This window comes from Mchenga conophoros, linkage group LG14 (genome assembly GCF_057382185.1).
Source record: "Mchenga conophoros isolate Kocher_MC1m ecotype Shallow Benthic linkage group LG14, M_conophoros_male_GT1.1, whole genome shotgun sequence".
Lineage (NCBI taxonomy): Eukaryota > Metazoa > Chordata > Actinopteri > Cichliformes > Cichlidae > Mchenga > Mchenga conophoros.
In genome coordinates, this window is record NC_140539.1 from 5,120,087 (window position 1) to 5,143,637 (window position 23,551).

Below are 23,551 nucleotides of genomic sequence, written 5' to 3' on the forward strand. Positions count from 1 at the left end.
CTATGACATCATATGTATGTCATATACATGCTGCCGAGAGGCTCCATCATCAGCAATGATACATCGGAGGGGAATGACTGGACATGATAGACTAAAAGAATGACAAGACCAGCAGGCCCACCTCCACCTCCACCAATCTTTTATCTGCCACATTCTGTGTCACGGATCGCACTGAGAATAAACTATATTTACTAGCTGCTTCTTGGTTTTGGCATCACACTGTATTATTGAAAAATGCCAAATATCACAGTGAAAAAATGTACTGTTTTAAACCCAGCATCACTTCTCCCCACAGCAGCAAATGATGAACCACATGATTTTATAGCAGCCATTTCTGGAATCTGTTCACTCAGACCTGACCTACAGGGTGCACTGCTGGCTAACTTTAATCTGAAGGTTTTTGTGGACGAGTTGGCATAACGCAGCCCAGACACCAGTGAAAAAGTAGGATGTGCACAGAACATCTTGGAATTAGGCTCTTTACCATATTGCTATTCAGCTTAAGTTGCTGAGCTTGTAGCATTAGAACAAGCAAGTGAAATCACTTAAGATCAGTCACCATTTACACTGACTCTACATAAACACACAGGGTGATATAAGATACATTTTGTCACATGGAAATAAAAGTTTTTAACTGATTCAGGTAAATCCATTGCACATCACAAAAAAGCTGCATTTCTGGATGCTTGATTACTCCCATAAACTGCAGCTGTTTGTAAATGTGAAGTTTATAAAACTTCAAAAATTCTCTTTCTCTAGGCAACTATAGCGTGGAGACAGTGGTAGAGCCAGCACCTAAACAAAATCTGGAACCAGACCACAGCATTAACACTAACTTCATCTCCTAACAACAATTTACAGGCTACTCAGAGCAAAACATATGTACCCAACCTTTCTTTTCCTTTCACTCTCCTCATTATGCTAAATTGACACATGAGAAGGAAAAGGCGGGATGGTACAACAAATACAGCTACACAAGCAGAACAAATTTTACTTTACAAATGGGTTTGTTTGTTTTTTTGCAATTTTTCTATGATTTGTGTAACTAACAATCCATGTACAGGTATAAAAACTGCAGGTAGTACATCTATGCCTACATAAGCCTTTTTTTGTGGCTGCCGTCAGCAGCAGTCGGGGTATGCAATTTGTATTCTATGTGTTGGTATGAAAACAAGATGTTTATTTGTGACAGATCTGTCGAGTTTATGTTAGTCATGTGCAATACAGAATGTGTTGACATTTTGTAAAGGTTAAATTAAGAACTGTAAAAGGTCAAATTGTGAATGTCTTTTTCATGTTGAATAACATGCTTTATTGTTTATTCTCTATGAAAATTGATTATTTTATGTTGTTTTGTACAGTTCTCAACGCATCATTGGTGGCACCTGTGTCCACTAAATGCCAGAAGAAATCAAGAATGCCATGTGTCCGTTATTCAGCTTGGAGGGAGTTACAGTGAGAACTCAGTACGCTCGACATGAGGCGAGGAGACGAGGCGCTGTGCCTGCTGTCCACTGAGCAGCAAAGAAATCTGAAGATTCATCACACTCTAAAATCAGACAGATAAGACTGTGCATACGCCAGTAACCTGAGCAGCAAGCAGTTTGAACTTTTACATGGATGCTCAGACAAGTGACACGTTTAAAACAAGTTAAATATTAGGAAGAGGATCAACTTTGTTAAATACTTTGAAGGGCAACCGCAAGAACTAAAACTTGAAGTAATCTGGTGCTCTGCACATTTTTTCTAAGATCAAGGTTTTGTCCATTTAAGATTTTGATAGGTGAAGTCATTTTACATATTTATGTTATTTGGATGCTAGAAGTGTTAAAGTCTCACAACAAAAATACAGAGTGGATAAATTACATTTATTAGAAACAGGAAAGATTAACTAATTCTTCTAGACATCGACTCAAAGCTGTATGAGAGCAAATAGATGCGACTAGTCTCATGACTTGGCAAAACATAATCGCTTAAACTCTACGCGCGAATCTGATATTTTTGGAGGGTTTTCCTTTGTATTATTACTGATATTTTTCGCTGAGAATGTCTGATTAAAAATAACCAAATAGACTGAAATGTGATGGAAAATATGTACTTTACCTCATCAAACCACTATGTACTATTGATATGTAATTATAACTTTATTGTACAAAGAAGGAGTGAATGAAGACAGGAAAACAACTGACTGTAAACTTTGCTCAAGGGCATGACACACTTCATTATCTAGCTGGTGCCTACATGATGGTGAGAATTTCCCTCCCAACCACTGAATAGACAAAGACTGTATCCAGACAATGGCTATAAAGAAGCTGCTATAATTTTGCCTTTTGGTCAATGCTGGTACAAATTCTGTATATTGATCCTTTTGCAAAGTTTTGAACTTTCTTTCAATAAATCTCAGAAAATCAGTTTGGTTTCGATGCTCAAACTATTTTTCCCAAAATATGTACACCCATTTAGAAACATATTTGAGTGATAACTTATGTCCAGTATGTAGGCACGATGTGTGCGTTCATCTTTGATGTGTAAAGATTCATTACTATTCGCTATGTAATAATAAACAGTATTAACACAACCTAAGATTGAACAAACAGGATGAATGCTTTTCAGAAAGTGGTCAGACCTTGAGATCCATGACAATGGACTGGACCAGGAGGAAAATGGTGGAATGATCTTCCCAGTTGATGTAAGTAGAGGCTTTACAAAGTTTGACACAGGCAATGGCAGCACTCTCCATCAGCTGTTTGCTTCCACCTTGCCCTGCTAAAGCTTTCCGTAAACTGTCCAGAAAAAGTTTCTGCAGATACAAAATGACAGAAAAGTGTGTGTGTAATTAAAATGTGACTGGAATCAAACTCTGTTTTATCTCTGTGTGTTCTTCTGTCACACCTTGTTAGCCTTGCTTTCTTCCACTGTGTCTTTGGAGATTGTGTGTGTAATCTCTGGACAGAGTATGAGGAGGATTATCTGCAGTGGCCACACTGCTGCCTTCCTCTTGGTACTCTCTGCAAAACTGTCCACCAGGTCAAACAACTTCTCTGCAGCTTCTGTACAAAGACATAAATACACACATTTAATGCCAGGAACATTGCCAGTCAATTTTTTTAAGCCACTATCATGTATGTTAAATTTGAAATAAAACATGTACAGCTGACAATATTTTTCATTACTTATATATTCTAGAGCAGCGGTCTCCAACCTTTTTTGCGTCACGGACCAGTTTATGCCCGACAATATTTTCATGGACCGGCCTTTAAGGTGTCGATGATTAATTACAACAAAATAAAACTAGTACCGGTACCGAAAAAAAGAAGATTTATTCATAACACACGTGAAAAGACCCAGGAAAACCGAGTTAACGATAAAAACGATAACAAAATAACGCTGAAAACCGATAAAAACCCTGAAAACTATACATTTCACACCTGAGCCTCAACTCTCGCGGCCCGGTACCAAACGACTCACGGACCGGGACCGGTCCGAGGCCCGGGGGTTGGGGACCGCTGATGTAGAACATTAGAAAAACCATCTAGAAAATTAAAAGAATCTTTTGATGGCTATTGAACTACTCTTCAACTACTTCTACTACTTACAAAGGGACCTGTCATCTTTTACTGCTGTTACTGTTTCCATTCAACCATCAGCTGAACCAGCAGTAGTAGTGATGTCACTTGTAGAATGCCATTCAAAAACTTTTATTGTTCTTACTGATTATTTTAAACATATATCGCTGGAGAGAATAGACCATTTCTACAGTACATCAAATGTGCCATCAGTATATTCAAACACTGCCAATGCATACAGTACCACTGCACACGCTCTGTACCACTTACTAAGCAGGCATGGAAGCTTTTTCTCTAACAGACTAAATCAGCTCAGCTGCTACAAGATAGCTGTTTGATATTGTCTGTGTGTGTGTTTCATTATTACTATTACTAAAAACAGTTGTAATAATACACAATCATATCAACCGTTCTAACAAAATAACTTCCCAGATATGGGGGTAATTATTTCTTCTCCATCATCTTATATATTAATATTATATTTAACTCTTTTCATACCTGCCATATCTGACTGTGGTCGCTGGTACAGCATGGTGAACTCATCTGGGTAACACTCCACCCAGTTCCAAAATGCCTGAAAAAAAGAAAAAGACGTGTCACATTTGCATTATTCACTGATATCATGCTTAAAATTATTTTGCACTTTTACAAAGAGAAAAAATTACCTTCTCTAAACTGCTGATGACTGCAAGCTGGGCAGGCTTCTTTAGAGCTCTGAACTTCATTACAGTTTCTAAGAGAAGAAAGCCAAACAGAATTTTTTCTTTAACATCTCTATTTCATAATTTCTCAATAAAAAACTAATTTTATTCTTCTAATAATTCCGTAGTCTGTTTACAAATAGTATAGCCCCAAATGTAAACCTGTAAGTGCATTAGAAACAAACCTTGTAACAGCCTCTTCAGCTTAGAGCAGTCCACATTGATGTACTGCATGAGCTCTATGTCATGAACATCAACGTTATCTTCTGAGCAGACGGTCAGCTCTTGAAGCCTGAAAAGACAAGGAGAGAATTCTGCTGTTCAGCAGTTACAAACAACAAGGCATAAAGAAAAGAGAGCTTAAAACATTAATCTGGAAATCAGAGGTACTCTCTGCTGACCAAATAACTGAATATTCATTATTCATACTACAGCATAACCCTATAATATTATAGGAATGGACCCTATGCCAGTAAAACTCAATTTGATATAATAATCATATTAAAAAAGAACTATAAAAATTTCATGAGTTATCAACTATATTCAGCAAATGTGTGATACATGACACATATCCCATAATTTGTAAATGCTCCACGTCTTGAAATAAATCAAGACTCGGATAAATCCAGACTAGTTTACCCTGCCCAGGATAAGGTTACCAGCCCCCCACCCTGAACCCACGTCTTAGGAGGGCGCTTGAAGGAGAGACCTGGTGGCCGGGCCCAAGTCTCAGGAGGAAACATCAAGAGCAGACCCTGAAGAGTCAAAGACGGAGGTCCTGCCAATCTGAATCTTGGCTAAAGTATAGTTCAAGGACCTCCACAACCCCACTGACACATCTTCCATAGAGGAAGCAGAGTTAAGAACGAGGCGGACAATTGACTTGGGGGTAAGGTTATTGAGGTAGTTGAACAATTCTCTGGTGGCAGGACCTCTAGAGTGGATGAGATTCACCCCAAGTTTCTCGAAGCCACGGTTGTCTTGGCTGACACACCTCTGCAGCTGCACCCCTGGATAGGCATTCAGTCCGATCTTTAAGATGGGGATGGGGGTGTGTGTTCCAAATATAGAGGGATAACACTCCTCAGCTTTTGGGCAGACCTATGGCAGGGTACTGGAAACGAGAGTTCATCCATTTATTGAACCTGGGATTCAGGAGGGACAATGAGGTTTCTGTCCTGGTGGTGGAACGCTAGATCAGCTCTTTATCCTCACAAGGATATTCAAGGGGGTGTGGAAGATTGAACGCAACCAGTCTACATGTGTTTTGTGGAGTTGGAGAAAGCATTCAACTGCAACCTTCGGGGTATCCTATGGGGGGTGTTTTGGGAATATGAGGGATAGCCATAGCCAGGTGATAAAAGGCCTCAGAATTTAATCTTTGCTTTTTGCAGATGATGTAGTTCTGTTGGTTTCATGTGCTCCAGTTTGGACTGGAGCGGTTCACAGCAAAGTTTGTAACAGTAGGAATGATATCTAGCACCTCCAAATTTGAGGCCATGGTCCTATGCCACTAAATGGTAGTGTGTCGACTCCACAGGATGAAATAAGATGCACCTGAGATCAATTTTGAATGTCATGGCAAGGGCTGTGATTAGTTATGCACAAGTTAGATTTTTGTTTTTTATTTTTAATACTTGTGCAAGAATTTCAAGCAAACATTTTTCACGTTGTTATCATGGAGTACTGTGCGTAAAATTGGGAGGTGAACAATGACTTTATTCCATTTTGGAGAAAGTTTTTAACATGACATGAATGTGCAACAAGTGCTTTGAATACTTTCTGAATAAAGTATGCATGCACTACATTAAACCATTAGAAAGACAAAAGACACAGCAGAGAAAGCTTTCAACTCACTAAACTTTCAATCTGGTTCCAACCAAACACCAAGACACACTTAGATGATGCCCTTATGTGTACTGACTTAGAAATCATCTTAATAAATAATGAAAGTCACAGACCTCCACTGCACTATAATCCAGTACATCTTGACTTGAGAACATATACCAATAGGTCTGTATATAGTGTAAGTTTGCTTAGCCAAGGAGACTCACGAGTAAGTTTTTTCTGAGGTACCAGCCAGAAAAAAAAAATGGATTCAGTTTAAAATGCTAACCACACAAAGGATGTTTGTACATTTAAGACACAACACCCTAAACAGTGAATGAAAACAAACCCAATGCAATTTCCTATACACCAAGAAATATGTTCAACACTCACCCACAAAAACAATACAAAATGCCATTAACCAGTAAATTCATTCCACAAGGAGTCCATAACATCAGTAATAAGGAGTTGCTTGAGTTCACTCACAAAAGTGAAGACAAAAAACCAGAGTGGATTCCATATTAGATCTTCAGTTCATTCTTTGTTACTAAAAAAAGTTGCACAATCAAAACTCTACCTCAGGTTCTCCAATCCCCATGAAGCAAAACAAGGAAATGAGCCCAGCACATTCAATCAAAGTATCCTGAAGCTTTCATTCGTTTACTGTATTTCACACCCAAATAAGCTGCCACTGAGACCAACTAGGTTTAAACAGCTGGTCTGACTTACTGCACCAGAGTCAGTCTGGGTCATACTTCTGGCGATTCAGCATTTTATTTCAGTGGAGTGGCCCAAAAGAAGGCTAGCCCTACCGTGGATTTACTGGATATCGTGGATAAATGATGCAGAGTTTCAGCTGGAGGTTAATCTGACTGCTTCCTTTCTGGCGTCTTCCATCGCGAGTCCTGGCCCATAAAAAAGGAACATCTGTGTACAGTATAGTATACAGGAATATCTGTGTATGGCCTGGTAGTCCACAAGTCAAACTGGGACATTCCCCCTAGCGCGGCTGAGCATGACCAAGCTAAGATCATGTGTGACTTAAGAGATACAGACAGACAAACTGGTGACGGCTAACCATCGGGACATGGTAGTGGTGGACAAGCAGAAGAAGACGGCTGTAGCGACAGATAGCGACATTAGAGGAAAGGAAAACAAATAGCTCGAGAAATACCAAGGGCTGACAGAAGAGCTCAGAGAGACTTTTGGTCTCATCTGATCACACTATGTTCTCTCAGTATTTCACAAGCTTGTCTAAATGTTGTTCAAGAAAATTCTAAATGCGCTTCAACATTCTTTTTCTACAGCAATGGAGTCTTGCGTGGTGAGTGTGCATACAGGCCCTAGCGGTTGAGTGCATTACTTATTGTGTTCTTTGAGTGAGTAGGTTTGATATCTGTGTAACCAACTGTATCAAATATTTTCCTGTTAGATACTCCCTGCAACATTCTGCATACCCTTCTGTTTGTTGCTTGGTTTGTGGAGGCACTGATTTTTCTGGCTTATACCAAGCCAATATATATTACTTGTAGATGATTTATTTATCGACCGTCTTTCATAAAACATGGTTCTGATTGCATATTATTACTGTGTGTCGTGGTCATGTGGCTTTTGACAGGTGACATAAGATGGCACCGCTCTGTATTTCATTGTACAATGAAGAGTACATGTGCTCAAAACATGATACACTAGATGGAATAAGTAAGGAAATTTGAGGTTGAAAAGAACAAAGTTAATTCTTTTCCATGTTCATGTTTTTTTGGCCCTGGAGGAAGTGCGTGGCTTTTTTTCCCCCTGTTGTTGTCTTAGATTTATTTACCTTTAATTAAACCTCTCTGATAAGGATGAATAACAAATGGTATGATTTTATATAGTTCAGATGCAAAAGCTAAGAACTCAATAATTAGATTGCTGGGTGGGTTTAGTTTCACAAGCAGTGTGATGAAAGCTTGATTTATACTTGGTGGGATTCTCTAGGTGGTTTTAAAATCTAAAATTATTGTAATAAAATAAATAGCACTGTAGGTTCTATAACTTTCTGTAGTCCCGAATGGATGTCTACATGTTGAAAACAACAAGCACGATAAGTCCGGTTTTACGATAAAATCTAAATTTGGTATGACTACCTTTGTACTTCAATACAGCAAGAACAGCCTGAACTCTCTTGTTATTTATTTCTTTATTTATTTAGTCTTTAGGAATAGTTCCACAGGCTTTTTGAAGGATGTTACAAAGCTCTTCTTTGGGGTTTGGGCTTTGGCGAGGCCAAACACTGATAGTTTTCCACTGTGCAATAAGAGAGAGGCAAAAATAATTAATGGACCTAAATATAGCCTAGAGACTTACTGGACAAGATTCCCCAAAAAATTCTTTATTGTTGGCACGTTTATTGCCTGAAGCCCCAAGTCAGGGGATTACTAAGGATAATAATACAGGGTGCATTAAAAAGAATCATCTGGTTTCAAAGGCTTTATATTTTAAAGTAGTTCGCCTTGTAATCGGAAGGTTGCCGGTTCGAGCCCCGGCTCGGACAGTCTCAGTCGTTGTGTCCTTGGGCAAGACACTTCACCCGTTGCCTACTGGTGGTGGTCAGAGGGCCGGTGGCGCCAGTGTCCGGCAGCCTCGCCTCTGTCAGTGCCATCACCAGTGTGTGAATGGGTGGATGACTGGTTGTGTAAAGCGCTTTGGGGTCCTTAGGGACTAGTAAAGCGCTATACAAATGCAGGCCATTTACCAATGTCCACAAGTGCTCAATGTGTCCCTCTCTGGACCCATGATATACAGTGGGGCAAAAAAGTATTTAGTCAGCCACCGATTATGCAAGTTCCCCCACCTCCCACTTAAAATGATGACAGAGGTCAGTAATTTGCACCAGAGGTACACTTCAACTGTGAGAGACAGAATGTGAAAAAAAAAATCCATGAATCCACATGGTAGGATTTGTAAAGAATTTATTGGTAAATCAGGGTGGAAAATAAGTATTTGGTCAATAACAAAAATACAACTCAATACTTTGTAACATAACCTTTGTTGGCAATAACAGAGGTCAAACGTTTACTATAGGTCTTTACCAGGTTTGCACACACAGTAGCTGGTATTTTGGCCCATTCCTCCATGCAGATCTTCTCGAGAGCAGTGATGTTTTGGGGCTGTCGCCGAGCAACACGGACTTTCAACTCCCGCCACAGATTTTCTATGGGGTTGAGGTCTGGAGACTGGCTAGGCCACTCCAGGACTTTCAAATGCTTCTTACGGAGCCACTCCTTTGTTGCCCGGGCGGTGTGTTTTGGATCATTGTCATGTTGGAAGACCCAGCCTCGTTTCATCTTCAAAGTTCTCACTGATGGAAGGAGGTTTTGGCTCAGAATCTCACGATACATGGCCCCATTCATTCTGTCCTTAACACGGATCAGTCGTCCTGTCCCCTTGGCAGAAAAACAGCCCCATAGCATGATGTTTCCACCCCCATGCTTCACAGTAGGTATGGTGTTCTTGGGATGCAACTCAGTATTCTTCTTCCTCCAAACACGACGAGTTGAGTTTATACCAAAAAGTTCTACTTTGGTTTCATCTGACCACATGACATTCTCCCAATCCTCTGCTGTATCATCCATGTGCTCTCTGGCAAACTTCAGACGGGCCTGGACATGCACTGGCTTCAGCAGCGGAACAGTTCTGGCACTGCGGGATTTGATTCCCTGCCGTTGTAGTGTGTTACTGATGGTGACCTTTGTTACTTTGGTCCCAGCTCTCTGCAGGTCATTCACCAGGTCCCCCCGTGTGGTTCTGGGATCTTTGCTCACCGTTCTCATGATCATTTTGACCCCACGGGATGAGATCTTGCGTGGAGCCCCAGATCGAGGGAGATTATCAGTGGTCTTGTATGTCATCCATTTTCTGATGATTGCTCCCACAGTTGATTTTTTCACACCAAGCTGCTTGCCTATTGTAGATTCACTCTTCCCAGTCTGGTGCAGGTCTACAATAATTTTCCTGGTGTCCTTCGAAAGCTCTTTGGTCTTGGCCATGGCGGAGTTTGGAGTCTGACTGTTTGAGGCTGTGGACAGGTGTCTTTTATACAGATGATGAGTTCAAACAGGTGCCATTCATACAGGTAACGAGTGGGGGACAGAAAAGCTTCTTACAGGAGACGTTACAGGTCTGTGAGAGCCAGAGATTTTCCTTGTTTGAGGTGACCAAATACTTATTTTCCACCCTAATTTACGAATAAATCCTTTACAAATCCTACCATGTGAATTCATGGATTTTTTTTTCCACATTCTGTCTCTCACAGTTGAAGTGTACCTCTGGTGCAAATTACTGACCTCTGTCATCATTTTAAGTGGGGGAACTTGCACAATCGGTGGCTGACTAAATACTTTTTTGCCCCACTGTATGTTTAAAGTATTTGTTGAGTCAAGTCAGAGAAGAGCCAAGGGCTCAGAGATGAGCTTGAGAAGATGTGGAGGGTGAAGTTAACAGTGGTCACATTAGTAATCAGAGCCCTAGGTGTCCGTCCCTGGTACTTCATTTACATCATCTACTAAATCTTCCAAGTGTACTTCACGTAGTCTTGGTAACTGGCTACAGAGGATCCAGGTTTCAAGCTTCGCCATGATCTTATCTTTTAGTTCAGTTCTTCAATCGCCCCCTACAGCTGTAGCATGAGTGTTGTACCTTGTGAATCTCTAGCCATGAGAGCAATCCTTTCTTCCGAATGTTAGAAAACAGAGCTACTAGTTGTTTCGCCGTTAATGTGGATGCTGGGTATCGAAGACTCCATAAGGCCCTCATCCTATTCATGTAACCCCTTCCGCAGGGGTTACTTGCATAGTAGCATTCAAATAGCGCTCTATTTTCGTCACTTGCCTACCGATGCCGTCTGGTTCCAGTAGCCCACTTCTAATCAGCATGCCCTGGTTCCTCGACACCTGATGCGGACCTTGTTAATCCAGGCGACTTCCGAGCCGGTATGGCTTCACATTTATCTCTGTCACTCATGTCTGCGGTAGGCTTGGTTAGCATGAGGGGTCTAGCCGTGTGTGTGTGTGTGTGTGTGTGTGTGTGTGTGTGTGTGTGTGTGTGTGTGTGTGTGTGTGTGTGTGTAGACACATTTTGCAATGACGCTTAAAACTGATCTCAGGTGCATTGTTTTCATTGATCATCTGTCAGATGCAATCAGATCAGATCATCTGCAACTTGATTGCAATCCACCTGGCATAAAGGTATAAATTCAGGCAACTGGACTTGGATTTAGAAAGACACGCCTGTGTATATAAAGTTCCCATTGATGACAGTGTATGTGAGAGCACTAGCCAATCCATGATGTCAATCCATCCAATCCATGTCAAGCCTTCCAATCCATGATTATTCTGTTATGCAATATTATTTTTAATATGTCTACAAGAATTTCAAGGAATCTTTTTCACTTTGTCACAGGGCATTGTGTGTAAAATTTTGGAGAAAGTGCTGTGAATACTTGCACCGTATATATTGCTTAATTTTTTTATTAGACCTTCAAACAGTTTAGAAATCTGTCAAAGACACATTTGAAAATAATAATTATCTAATTCACTTAACTAAATTCACCCTTTTTTAAAAAAAAAATAAAAATTTAAGTAGGCACATTGGACTTCTTTGAGAAGTTAGAAATTCATTCAATTCATTAAAAGATTTGATATATTTTTTTCAACCTCAAACCCTCTAGGCCACTGGTCTATTTCTTTTCATTTTATATATTTACACAACAAATGACAGACTTAGGTGAATGTGCTACCTGGTCGAAATGCGGCTAAAAACAGCGCTGAAGTTGTTGGAGCTCAGAGAGAAGAGGACAGCCGAAGCTGAGGCTCGTAGCTCAGCAGCATGCTGGTGCTGGTGCCCCTCACGATACGTGTGAATGAAATGGCAGATCTCTGGCAGCAGCTGTTTGACCAGCATAGTTTCATCCAGACGCAAGCAGTCCTTGGATTGCTGAGAAGGGAAAACAAAGAGGAGGGCAATCAACAAAAGGGCTACATGATGTTTCAATGATGTGAAATGGCATTTTGATTGGGAAGCTATTTGAAATTACAAACACAGCCCTAGCACAAACTACTGAGAAGTACCAGGCTTCAGTCATTTTTGTGAAAGCCAAAGGTAAACCAATCCCAGGGTCATGGGGAGCAAGATTCATGAAAGAGAAGTGTACTTAGGGGTTTGTGTCTGCATGAGGGGAAACAGCAACAGAGACACTGAATAAATTCTGATCTACACTACATAATAGTAGTAGAAATGGTAGTGATGGTGAAGCCTAAATTTGACGGACAACAACTTGCCACTATACCCCAGATATTCAATGTGTCTGTTACAGTTTCTACTCACACAAAGTCAAATCAAATCTTTGATGTTCTTGCACTATATACTATTACAACTAGAGCTGGGCGATATGAGATTTTTTCATATCACGATATGTTTTTTTCATTTCAGGCGATAACGATATCTATCACGATATAAGCCAAATAACTATATTTGTAAGATTTAAATGTGCCGTTGCTCACAAGTAAAATGTGAAATAATCAGCAGCTTGTTTTTATTTAAATATTTATTTCCCATAATAAGTTCAACAGGGTAGATGTACTTAAGGAACATGAGACTTTTTCAGATAAATAAAGGCAAATATTGCAAACTACACAAAAGGCAGCCGCTAAAGCGTTTAAGTTTCAAAATAGAACAAACGAAACAGACTAAATTGTCAATTCCACTTAGAAACAAAATATTAATTCTAAAAATAAATCTTAGTTTGTTTTACAGAAGAACAGACAAAACTGACTAACTTTTGTCAATATCAAATAAACTGAGAACTAAAAGGAAATTCTCAATCTCTCCTTGTTGTATAGCTTAGCTTTTCAAACAGTTTTAACAGTTACTTTAGTCTGACAAAAGCCGAATGACGAATTAGCGCTTCCAGTCAGAGACTGAGGCTACGTCCACGCGTACACGGGTATTTTTGAAAACGGAGATTTTCCGTTTTCGTTTTAAAAAATAATCCCGTCCACACATAAAGGCAGAAATGAAGGAAAACGCTGCTATGAACATGCCAAAGCAGCAGGTGGCGCTAGATTCCTTTTTTTTTTTTTTTTTTAAATGACATCAGAAACAGCAGTATGCGACATTACGTGATGGCAGAGCTTCAGTTCATCCTTTGTCATTTTTTTTTTTTTTTTTTTTTTAATAAATAGGACAGGGGGAATGAATGAGAGAGAGAGGGGGAGAGAAAGAAAGAAAACCCAAGGGGAGAAGAGACGGTGAGAAGGGGGGGGAAGAGAGACAAAAAAAAAAAAAAAAAAAAAACTCCTGGGTCACCTGTATGGAGAAAAAACAAACAAACAAACAAACAAACAAACAAACAGAGGAGACAGCAAACAACAAAGAGCAACATAATAATAGAGAAAACAAAGCACCATCACAATAAACTAGCTAGTCATAGATATCAGTATTTACTAAGTAATAAACGATATTGTGCAGCACGCAAGATAGACAGCGCACAGTGTGCTTTGAGGCAGCAGCCAAGAAAGCTGTAGTCCGCGTCTGTGAATACCCATGTGTGCATACCTGTGTGGATCAGCATGCTTGCATTCCAAAGGTTTCTCCATGTAATGATCTGCTAGGGAGTGTGGGGGGGCCACAGCCCCGTCCTCCAGGGTGTGAAACGGGTATGGAGGAGATCAAAACTCCAGACATCCAGAGGCCCCCAGAACACAAGAGACCATGGAAGACCAACAGAGGGGCAGCCGCGCCACTGTTCCAGTAAGAGCTGAGGAGAGTCCCAGATGAGGGCTCACTCAGCAGCCGCGGAGCAGAAGCCAGGGGGGGTTGCAGTGACGCGCCCGTGAGCTCCGCCAGCCCCCAGCTGCGCCTGAGTGACCGAGCCCTAGGCCGAGAGGCCGGGGGCACCCCACCTCCAAAGGGGCCCGAGCGAGCCCCAGGCCCCAGGCCCCGACAAGCGGCCTCCAAGGAGTGAGCCGGTGTGCACCCGGACGCCCACCCCCAGACACAAAGAACCACCAACACACCGACACCTGAGGGAGTCCGCCACCGGCAGGGGAAGTGGTGGTGGGTGGAGATAGGCCTCCAAACCTTGGAGGGCCTGAGGTGTCCCCAGAGAGGTGGCGTCTGATACCCAACCTGACATATAGACACAGACATACAGGCACACACAGACACAAACATCCATTCCCACCCTCATGCTCTCATATGCACTCACTCCACACTCAACCAACGTGGAGACAGACATAAAGAGACGCTGTACACACAATCACACTCCCCAAGCGTACTCTACAAACCGGGTCTAGGTACCCTTGCCCCTGGAGGGGGGAATTGCACCCAGACCCAGGTGGTGTTACCCTTTTCCCTGCGGTGGGGAGAGGCAGACCACCCCGACTCCGCAGCAGCAGGGAGGCCCCACACCCCAGACCGCAGTCGGACGGCCAACTCCCCCTACTAGCCCCCCCGCTCCAGCAGGCCGCAGAGAATGGGGGTGGGAGAAGACTCCAAACCTCCCTCCACCCGCTCATTGTAGTGTTGATGCATGTGTGTTCTAAGGTGCAATTAAAACCCAGGAGGGCATGGAGCTACCTGCCAAGGAGCAGCAGGTAAGCGCATGGTCCCTCCTGCTAGCCCTCAATGACTAAGTGTATTTAAAATTGAGAGGTGGGCAACGAGGTCAGGGGTGCACGGTTAGGAATCTAGGTGGCGCTAGATTCCTAACCGTGCAGAAATGTTGGCCAATCAGAAGTCTAGAAGCCTCGGTGGGAAAAAGTAAACAAAGCTGGGGCATAGAAGCAGAACCGAGTCGTATGTGTGGAGGGACAGTAACTGTGTGTATATGTAAGCATTTAAACACTGCAGAGAGTAGAATTAACAGTAACAGTATTGTAGAAATTCATTTCACCGAAACAATAACGTGGCGCACAGTGTGACGCATGCACCAGTTTATTGTATTTCCAGACTTGCTTTCGGCACAATTTACAGTGCACGCTACTCTGTTTTTTGTCAGACTTGAAATAGCCGAAATACCTTCACACTACGGAACTTCTATGGCTCTTCCGTTTGACAATCTCTCCGGCATTGGAACCATCATCTGTTTTCTCTTCGGTCACGCTCGGTTGATTTTTCTAGTCGGCACACTCATTTCCGCCATTATGCGCTGGCTCCATTACCCGCTGGCTGCTTCCCAAACAAACACACGTGCGGCTTGGCACTTGTGCTGTACGTAACAAGTCACGCGACGTGACGCTGCGGCTGTGATTGGTTCGGCTCTGCGCTACTTAATTTGGAATGGCTGACCTTTTTTTTTTTTTTTTTTTTTTTTTGAGGACAAGAGCGGCTAGGTCTATCGCGATAGCTTAATTTCTCTATCGAGTAAAAGTTATATCGCGATACATATCGTTATCGTTCTATCGCCCAGCTCTAATTACAACCATTTGCCCCCTTCCTGATTTCTTAGTTTGTCATATATTTCTCACATGTTTCAGGTCATCAAACAAAGTCTAATACTAGATAAAGATAAGCCAAGTAAATACAAAAAGCTCCTAAAGGATTTAATTTATTAAGGCAAAAAAAGTGCCCCAAACCTACATGGCCCTCGAATGTTGGCACTCTTAGCACCAAGAACTCCTAAAGAAATTGGTTGAAAAGTTTGACCCAATGTCTTGGTGTCATTGTGCTTCAGAGGGGTTTGTAGTTAACAACCTATGGTCTAGATTTAACACATAAGCACAAATCTCCTGTTAGATGGTAAGAAATTGATTTTCCTGTACTGACAAAGTCTGTAACTAGACTTATTACTCGAGCTTCTCCTTTGTTCTACAGCCAAATATTGCTGCAAGAGTCTAACAAGTGAATAGAGTATTCCAGTGATACAAAGTTATCCAGTGAACATCTTGACTTAAACAAACTAAACACATATTGCATTGGGGTGTAGTGGTTACAATATATTAAAATATATTAAAAGAACAACATTCATCTCTGAGATGAAGCCTAGTAGAGTAGAAGAAGTTATAAAATGATATTGAATGGAAGTGAATGTACTTCAAATTTTTACTGAAGCACAGTATATATCAACTGAGTTAACTTCTACCAATTCCACCGGTAATTTTAATAAAATATATTTAATGTGTTAAAATGAATGTAAGCTCTATTATATCTATATTATACAGTCAAAGTGAAATAAAGCAAGTCTCATGAACTACATTATCTACATTTTGCTGAACAAAGCTGCTGGTGTCACGGCTGCTATGCAGCAGGAGTGGCACTTCATAGGTTAGACTGTCTCATTTAATTGGCCCTCAAGATCACAAGCGTTACACTGTATTATAGTGCCATCTACTGACAAATTACGGAAAGAAAATTTCACTGTCAAGTCAATGTTGCCTTAGTTAGATATGGTCTTCAATAAGATGAGGTCACTTAGACATAACTAAGTTTGCTCAAGTGAATTTTTTTTCCCTGACAGAACAAAACCATATTGTGAGAGGGTAAAGCTCACCCCAGCCAGGCACTTCTTCAGGGTATCTAGAATGATGAGCTGAGAGAGGTAGAGGTTCTTCTCAGATGCTTCTCCAAATATCCGCTGTGAAGACAGGCACAGACATAACATCACTGAATTAGATCTTAAATCTTAGGGTGTTTTCATACCTATGCTTTTTAGTCTGCTTAAATCAAATTTTCATTCTTTTTTCTGCTGTTGTGAACTTAATTTTCGCAGATGTGAACACAGTAAATTCACTTAGGCGTAAGGCAAAAACAACCACACTGGGACCCTTTGGGGTGATCTCAGTCCAGTTCTGAACTCCAGAGTAATTACTTTATGGTGGTACGCCATAAAGTAATTACTCTAATGCAGACTTCTCCCACAACTCCACCCCGTGCTTCCTGCAGAAGTTCTGACAACTCTGCAATATTAGGCCTCATCACTGATGGGGACAACAGGGAGTACAGAGAACTGACCCAAGATTTTGTGGACTGGTGCCAGCAGAAATACCTCCAGATCAACACTAGAAAAACCAAGGAGCTGGTGGTAGACTTCCACAGGCACAGGTTGGGAGATTCTGACAGCACTGAGCAGCTCCTTCAGTGGCAGGCTGCTGCACCCACGATGTGGGACGGCGAGATTTCGCATGTCTCTCCTTCCTACTGCTGTCAGACTCTACAGCATGGTCTCTGCAGATGACCACACATGTGCAGACAGACACACATCCTGTACACAACTGTAACTGTCTCCCTGATGTGCAATATTACCAAAAGCAATTTACCTACTATAACAGAGCACTTTATTCTATTTTATAATAGTATTTTATTCTTGAGGAATAGTATGTTATTCTAGTTTATCTTATCATATTCTTTTGTGTTTTTCTTAAGTTTTACTGCTCTTAAACTTGTACTTTCTGCCATGACCAAAAGATTTCCCATGTGTGGGACTAATAAAGGTTTATCTTATCTTATGTGACAGAATCCCATAGAGCAGAGTGCATGAACTTTAGTAACTAGCCTTAAACTCAATCAAGGGTTAATCTGAGAAGCAACAAGGTTCAAATTCAAATTCAAATTTTATTTGTCACATACACAGTCATACACAGCACGATATGCAGTGAAATGCTTACACAACTGCTCGTGACCTAAAGAAAAATGAAAAGGCTATGAATAAGATAGGAAATAAATACGAAAAGGGTACATTTAACTAGGAAGGAATAAAATAAAATAAAAATATAAAAATTAAAGTTAAAAATGAAATAACTGTGTGGCTCCAGCAGATCCCGGGAATAACATCGGAGCTCTCTGTCCAGAAGGCTACTCCATTTTACTCTAGTTATGCAAATTGGAATGGTCAAGCAGAAAATGTTCTAAAAATTGCTGAAGAGATGGAAAGACCCAAATAAAACATCTTAAAAATTAACAATGCATTCAGACACGGTCAAGACAACCTTAAAGATTAACCTTAAAGTAGAGAGGTGATTTAACTTGTTGTTCCTAGAGTATTTAAAAGTAGAATGGGAGGCAGAGCCTTCAGTTTTCAGGCCCATCTTCTGTGGAACCAGCTTCCAGTTTGGATTCGGGAGACAGACACTATCTCTAATTTTAAGATTAGGCTTCAAACTTTCCTTTTTGCTAAAGCATATAGTTAGGGCTGGACCAGGTGACCCTGAATCCTCCCTTAGTTATGCTGCAATAGACGTAGGCTGCCGGGGGATTCCCATGATGCATTGAGTTTTTCCTTTCCAGTCACCTTTCTCACTCACTATGTATTAATAGACCTCTCTGCATTGAATCATATCTGTTATTAACCTCTGTCTCTCTTCCACAGCATGTCTTCTATCCTGTCTTCCTTCTCTCACCCCAACCGGTCGCAGCAGATGGCCCCGCCCCTCCCTGAGCCTGGTTCTGCCGGAGGTTTCTTCCTGTTAAAAGGGAGTTTTTCCTTCCCACTGTCACTAAAGTGCTCATAGGGGGTCATATGATTGTTGGGTTTTTCTCTGTATCTATGAAGCGCCTTGAGGTGACTTTTGTTGTGATTTGGCGCTATATAAATAAAATTGAATTGAATTGAATTGAATTGAAGTGACTGTAAACAGTGTGCGGGCAGACAGGCTGAGTATTTCAGAAATCGGTGATCTACCAAGATTTTCGAACACAACTATCTAAAAGATCCTTAAATTGCTGTTGCCTCACAACAAGAAGGTCCTGAGTTAAAGTCCAGCACCTATAACTTGGAGGGAAGAAAAACAACACTAAAACTAAAAATCAGTTAAAGGGGATCACACGCGGGCTCTCCCTGACTGCAACAGTGACGAGGACATACTGTCCACCTTACTGTCTGTTTCTCATAAATGAGGACTGTATGGAGGAGAGGCTGTTTGAGCCAGGTGACAGGTGATTCACCGGACTGACAGAAACCGAATTTCCCGAATTTCCCTCCTTGGCCGAGTGTACATCCACATCACACCACAAACATAAAGTTTCTTTCCAAAGCACGATTGGGAATCCCATCAGCATGTCTGCAGGGAAAAGTAGGCCAATGTGTATGAAGAGGGGGTAAAAAGAAAAAGAAAAGAATCTGATGTTCTGAGGACAAGAATGCACACTTTTTGGAGATCTTTTGTTTTTTTCGCCACATTATTTCACTGATGACTGATCATCTCACTGATGATGTGGGGAAAAATAATTCCCCGTATGAAGTAAGTAAAACGACTTACTTCATATCAGAAGTGAGGAAAAGCGAATCCCAAATGTAATTGAAGGATATTGTAACATGGAGATTTCCTGCGGACATGCTGATGGATATTAGAATTTCCAATAGTCATCAGTAGGAAACAGTTTTTGGTGATATATAGTAACCTGTGATGTTGTACACTGTTTGGTTTTGCTTGGGAAAATAGAGAATATATTATTGCATAAAATAGCGCTGATTGCGTGTTGCAAACATCTGCTTGGCCAGCTGATTGCAAAGCTCTGTACAATCGGATTGGTGGGGAAAAGCAGGAAAGTTGGACTCTTGTCTGGTGACTCAGGCTCTACTCTACACAATCCTCATTTATAAAGTGCTTTACAAACTCGAATATTACAGCTAACAACTGGGTTTTCCTTTTTGAGTGCAGCTAGCTGAACAACAGACTGCCCCTTACTGCTAAAGACACAGAGTGAAAGTGGACAGTAAGCACATTTCTTAAGTCCAGCTTCACAGACAGTGTTACATCTATGTTGGTTCTTGAGAGTAGGGCTCAATGGTGTAAATTAGCCTTTCCATTTGCAGCGTTTTATGCCTCATTTAACCCTTTAAAGCCGGTTGGAGCGGGCACGTTCTGTTTTGCGTAACTATTTTTAAATCCCGGTAGCTCTGCAACCACGTAAGCTAGCACAATAATTTTTTTTGCATATGAAACCGGAGGAGTTGTACTTACATCTTATGCCATCAGCTTGTCCTAGGTCACAGTTTCCTTCCACATAAAGCTTTGCAAAAACTGCATAAAAAGCGCTTGCAGCAACAAAAACATAATATTCCAGAAACACACTCTGCCGATCCGATCAGCTGTTCATAACACTTCCTATGTTGGAATAGACGTCAGCGCGAACTATTGCATGTCCACCATGACCTGCCCGAAACCGGAAGTGATGTCATTTTGCGGAATTGTAGTTTTTTTTACCATCAGGGCCTCATGAGCCTATTCTGGTGTTTTTAAAAGTTTTCTTTGACTTTATGACTTTCTGTGTCGTTTCTGGGATGCTTCGGACTCATATTGCACTGCTGGAAATAGTTTATTTTGATGCATATGCTGCTTTTTTGCAAATTTGCATTATAATATTTATTTTCGTTTTTCCTGCAGTATATAAAAATTGGTGTATTTCAAAAATAAAACTATGAAGACACTCAAAATAAATTTCCTGTGGTAGGAAGCTATTTTGTGCAACTTTTTTGTATTTACAGTTTTGAGGGATAAGCCTCTTAAATTTCTCTAACTAGAAATATATGTTCCATCCATCCATTCGCTTCTGCTTATCCTTTTCAGGGTCGCGGGGGGCGCTGGAGCCTATCCCAGCTGTTGTAGGGCGAGAGGCGGGGTACACCCTGGATAGGTCGCCAGTCTGTCACAGGGCCAACACACAGGGACAGACAACCATTTGCAATCACATTCATTCACACATTCACACCTAGTGACAATTTGGATTATCCAATTAACCTATCCCCACAAGCTGCATGTCTTTGGACGGTGGGAGGAAGCCGGAGTACCCGGAGGGAACCCACGCAAACACGGGGAGAACATGCAAACTCCACACAGAAAGACCCCGGCCTGGTGTTGGAATTGAACTCAGGACCTTCTTGCTGTGCGGCAACGGTGCTAACCACCGTGCTGCCCGAGAGCAATATATGACATATATTTCTTCAATATATAAGAAATATATGTTAAAAAAACAAAAACGATTTTCAATTTTTTTGTAGTTTATTGCACTTTTTTGCAATTTATGTAATTACTATGCACTTAATGCAGACATATTATTAGAATCTGGGCTATAATGGTTGTATTGATGTATAGCAACTTGAAATGCTCCCAAAAATGGCTCCACAGCATGTAAAAATATAATATAAGCTCTGGCGGACTTGGTTCTATGGTAGGTCTTAAAGGGTTAAGTGTTGAACTGACCTCCAACCTGCCCCGATACAAGTCTGATAAAGCAGCCTTGCAGTTTACCACAACAAGCCTGATCAACACATGTCACATCCTGCAACATACATCAACAATCTAAAAGATTTGTTTAAAGTGTGTGCATGTAACTATTATGACTAGGAGAGTAGAAAAATGCACTTACCATATTATTGACATTTTTGAGAATGGTGGTAAGACCACTGATGACAAGGGAGAACTTGTACTTGGAGATATTAATCAAACATTCCTTGTTGTGCTCTGTGCTGACTTTGGTGTGGGTGTTCTGGTGTCCAACTTTAATGGGAAGCTGAGAAAAAGAACAAAAAAACCCCATGAAATTAGAGGTGAGACATTCAGTAAATAAAATATTTCTGTCGTGGCCTGACTAAAAATTTAGAGAACACCGTTCACCTAGAACATTTTGGCAGGCTTAGCCTTTAAAGCTACACACTGTATGTTGTTTATCCATCCTGCATGATGTGCTATATACTCTTCTCATTTTAATTGCTTTCCTCTGGGATGCATTCATTTAGAGATCCTCTTGTTAAAATTATGTCTCTTTTTAAACTGCCCCTAAGCTATTGTCTGAAAACAATGGGCAACTGCTATAGTTGTTGACTACAGCTTCTACTTCTTGTTTTTCCTATCTTGGGTGCAGGTTATGGTTTACAGAACTATTACAGGGAGTGCAGAATTATTAGGCAAGTTGTATTTTTGAGGAATAATTTTATTATTGAACAACAACCATGTTCTCAATGAACCCAAAAAACTCATTAATATCAAAGCTGAATGTTTTTGGAAGTAGTTTTTAGTTTGTTTTTAGTTTTAGCTATTTTAGGGGGATATCTGTGTGTGCAGGTGACTATTACTGTGCATAATTATTAGACAACTTAACAAAAAACAAATATATACCCATTTCAATGATTTATTTTTACCAGTGACACCAATATAACATCTCCACATTCACAAATATACATTTCTGACATTCAAAAACAAAACAAAAACAAATCAGCGACCAATATAGCCACCTTTCTTTGCAAGGACACTCAAAAGCCTGCCATCCATGGATTCTGTCAGTGTTTTGATCTGTTCACCATCAACATTGCGTGCAGTAGCAACCACAGCCTCTCAGACACTGTTCAGAGAGGTGTACTGTTTTCCCTCCTTGTAAATCTCACATTTGATGATGGACCACAGGTTCTCAATGGGGTTCAGATCAGGTGAACAAGGAGGCCATGTCATTAGTTTTTCTTCTTTTATACCCTTTCTTGCCAGCCACGCTGTGGAGTACTTGGACGCGTGTGATGGAGCATTGTCCTGCATGAAAATCATGTTTTTCTTGAAGGATGCAGACTTCTTCCTGTACCACTGCTTGAAGAAGGTGTCTTCCAGAAACTGGCAGTAGGACTGGGAGTTGAGCTTGACTCCATCCTCAATCCGAAAAGGCCCCACAAGCTCATCTTTGATGATACCAGCCCAAACCAGTACTCCACCTCCACCTTGCTGGCGTCTGAGTCGGACTGGAGCTCTCTGCCCTTTACCAATCCAGCCACGGGCCCATCCATCTGGCCCATCAAGACTCACTCTCATTTCATCAGTCCATAAAACCTTAGAAAAACCAGTCTTGAGATATTTCTTGGCCCAGTCTTGACGTTTCAGCTTGTGTGTCTTGTTCAGTGGTGGTCGACTTTCAGCCTTTCTTACCTTGGCCATGTCTCTGAGTATTGCACACCTTGTGCTTTTGGGCACTCCAGTGATGTTGCAGCTCTGAAATATGGCCAAACTGGTGGCATTTGCCTAATAATTCTGCACTCCCTGTATGTATGCTTATAAATATAAAATGTATCACCTTTTTGTTCATTGTTATAATTATCAAGACCAACATTAACAAAAAAACTATTGTCAGATATCCAAGATTGACCCAAGACTGCATTTCTGCCAAACTCCTCTTTTGCTCCGACCATGGTCTTTTTAGTTGCATCCAGTAATGAACTGTTCAAACATGATTATTGTAATAAGGGCATCATGGATATTCACTTTTACAATTTTTTTTAAATATTCATGTATTTATTTTCTTATTTATAGGAAATAAAACAAATACAATCAAAATAATAAACAGTTTTTAAAAGACTTTGTATGTCGCCTTGGTACAGATTTCTATCAAACTTCCAAATGTAAATGAAGGAGAACATAAACACAAGTGACACTTGATTGTGATCCGTTTATGCTCCAAGGGAAACAAACAGCAGATGAAGTACAGCACTGGCTCAGTGAAGTT

At 40.9% G+C, this 23,551-nt stretch overlaps 1 protein-coding gene across 4 annotated transcripts in view; it reads right to left on the reverse strand.

The window, feature by feature from the left end:
* Positions 1–23,551, reverse strand: part of nf1a (neurofibromin 1a) — a 140,492-nt gene that overhangs the window by 102,569 nt on the left and 14,372 nt on the right. For all 4 annotated transcript variants that reach the window (XM_085244845.1, XM_085244844.1, XM_085244846.1 and 1 more), the window contains exons 2-9: positions 21,437–21,580; positions 16,623–16,706; positions 11,871–12,067; positions 4,453–4,559; positions 4,232–4,299; positions 4,065–4,140; positions 2,893–3,050; positions 2,627–2,800 (exon numbers count right to left, since the gene is read on the reverse strand). In XM_085244845.1, coding sequence (XP_085100971.1) covers positions 2,627–2,800; positions 2,893–3,050; positions 4,065–4,140; positions 4,232–4,299; positions 4,453–4,559; positions 11,871–12,067; positions 16,623–16,706; positions 21,437–21,580 — 1,008 coding nt within the window. The remainder of the gene's footprint in view (positions 1–2,626; positions 2,801–2,892; positions 3,051–4,064; positions 4,141–4,231; positions 4,300–4,452; positions 4,560–11,870; positions 12,068–16,622; positions 16,707–21,436; positions 21,581–23,551) is intronic.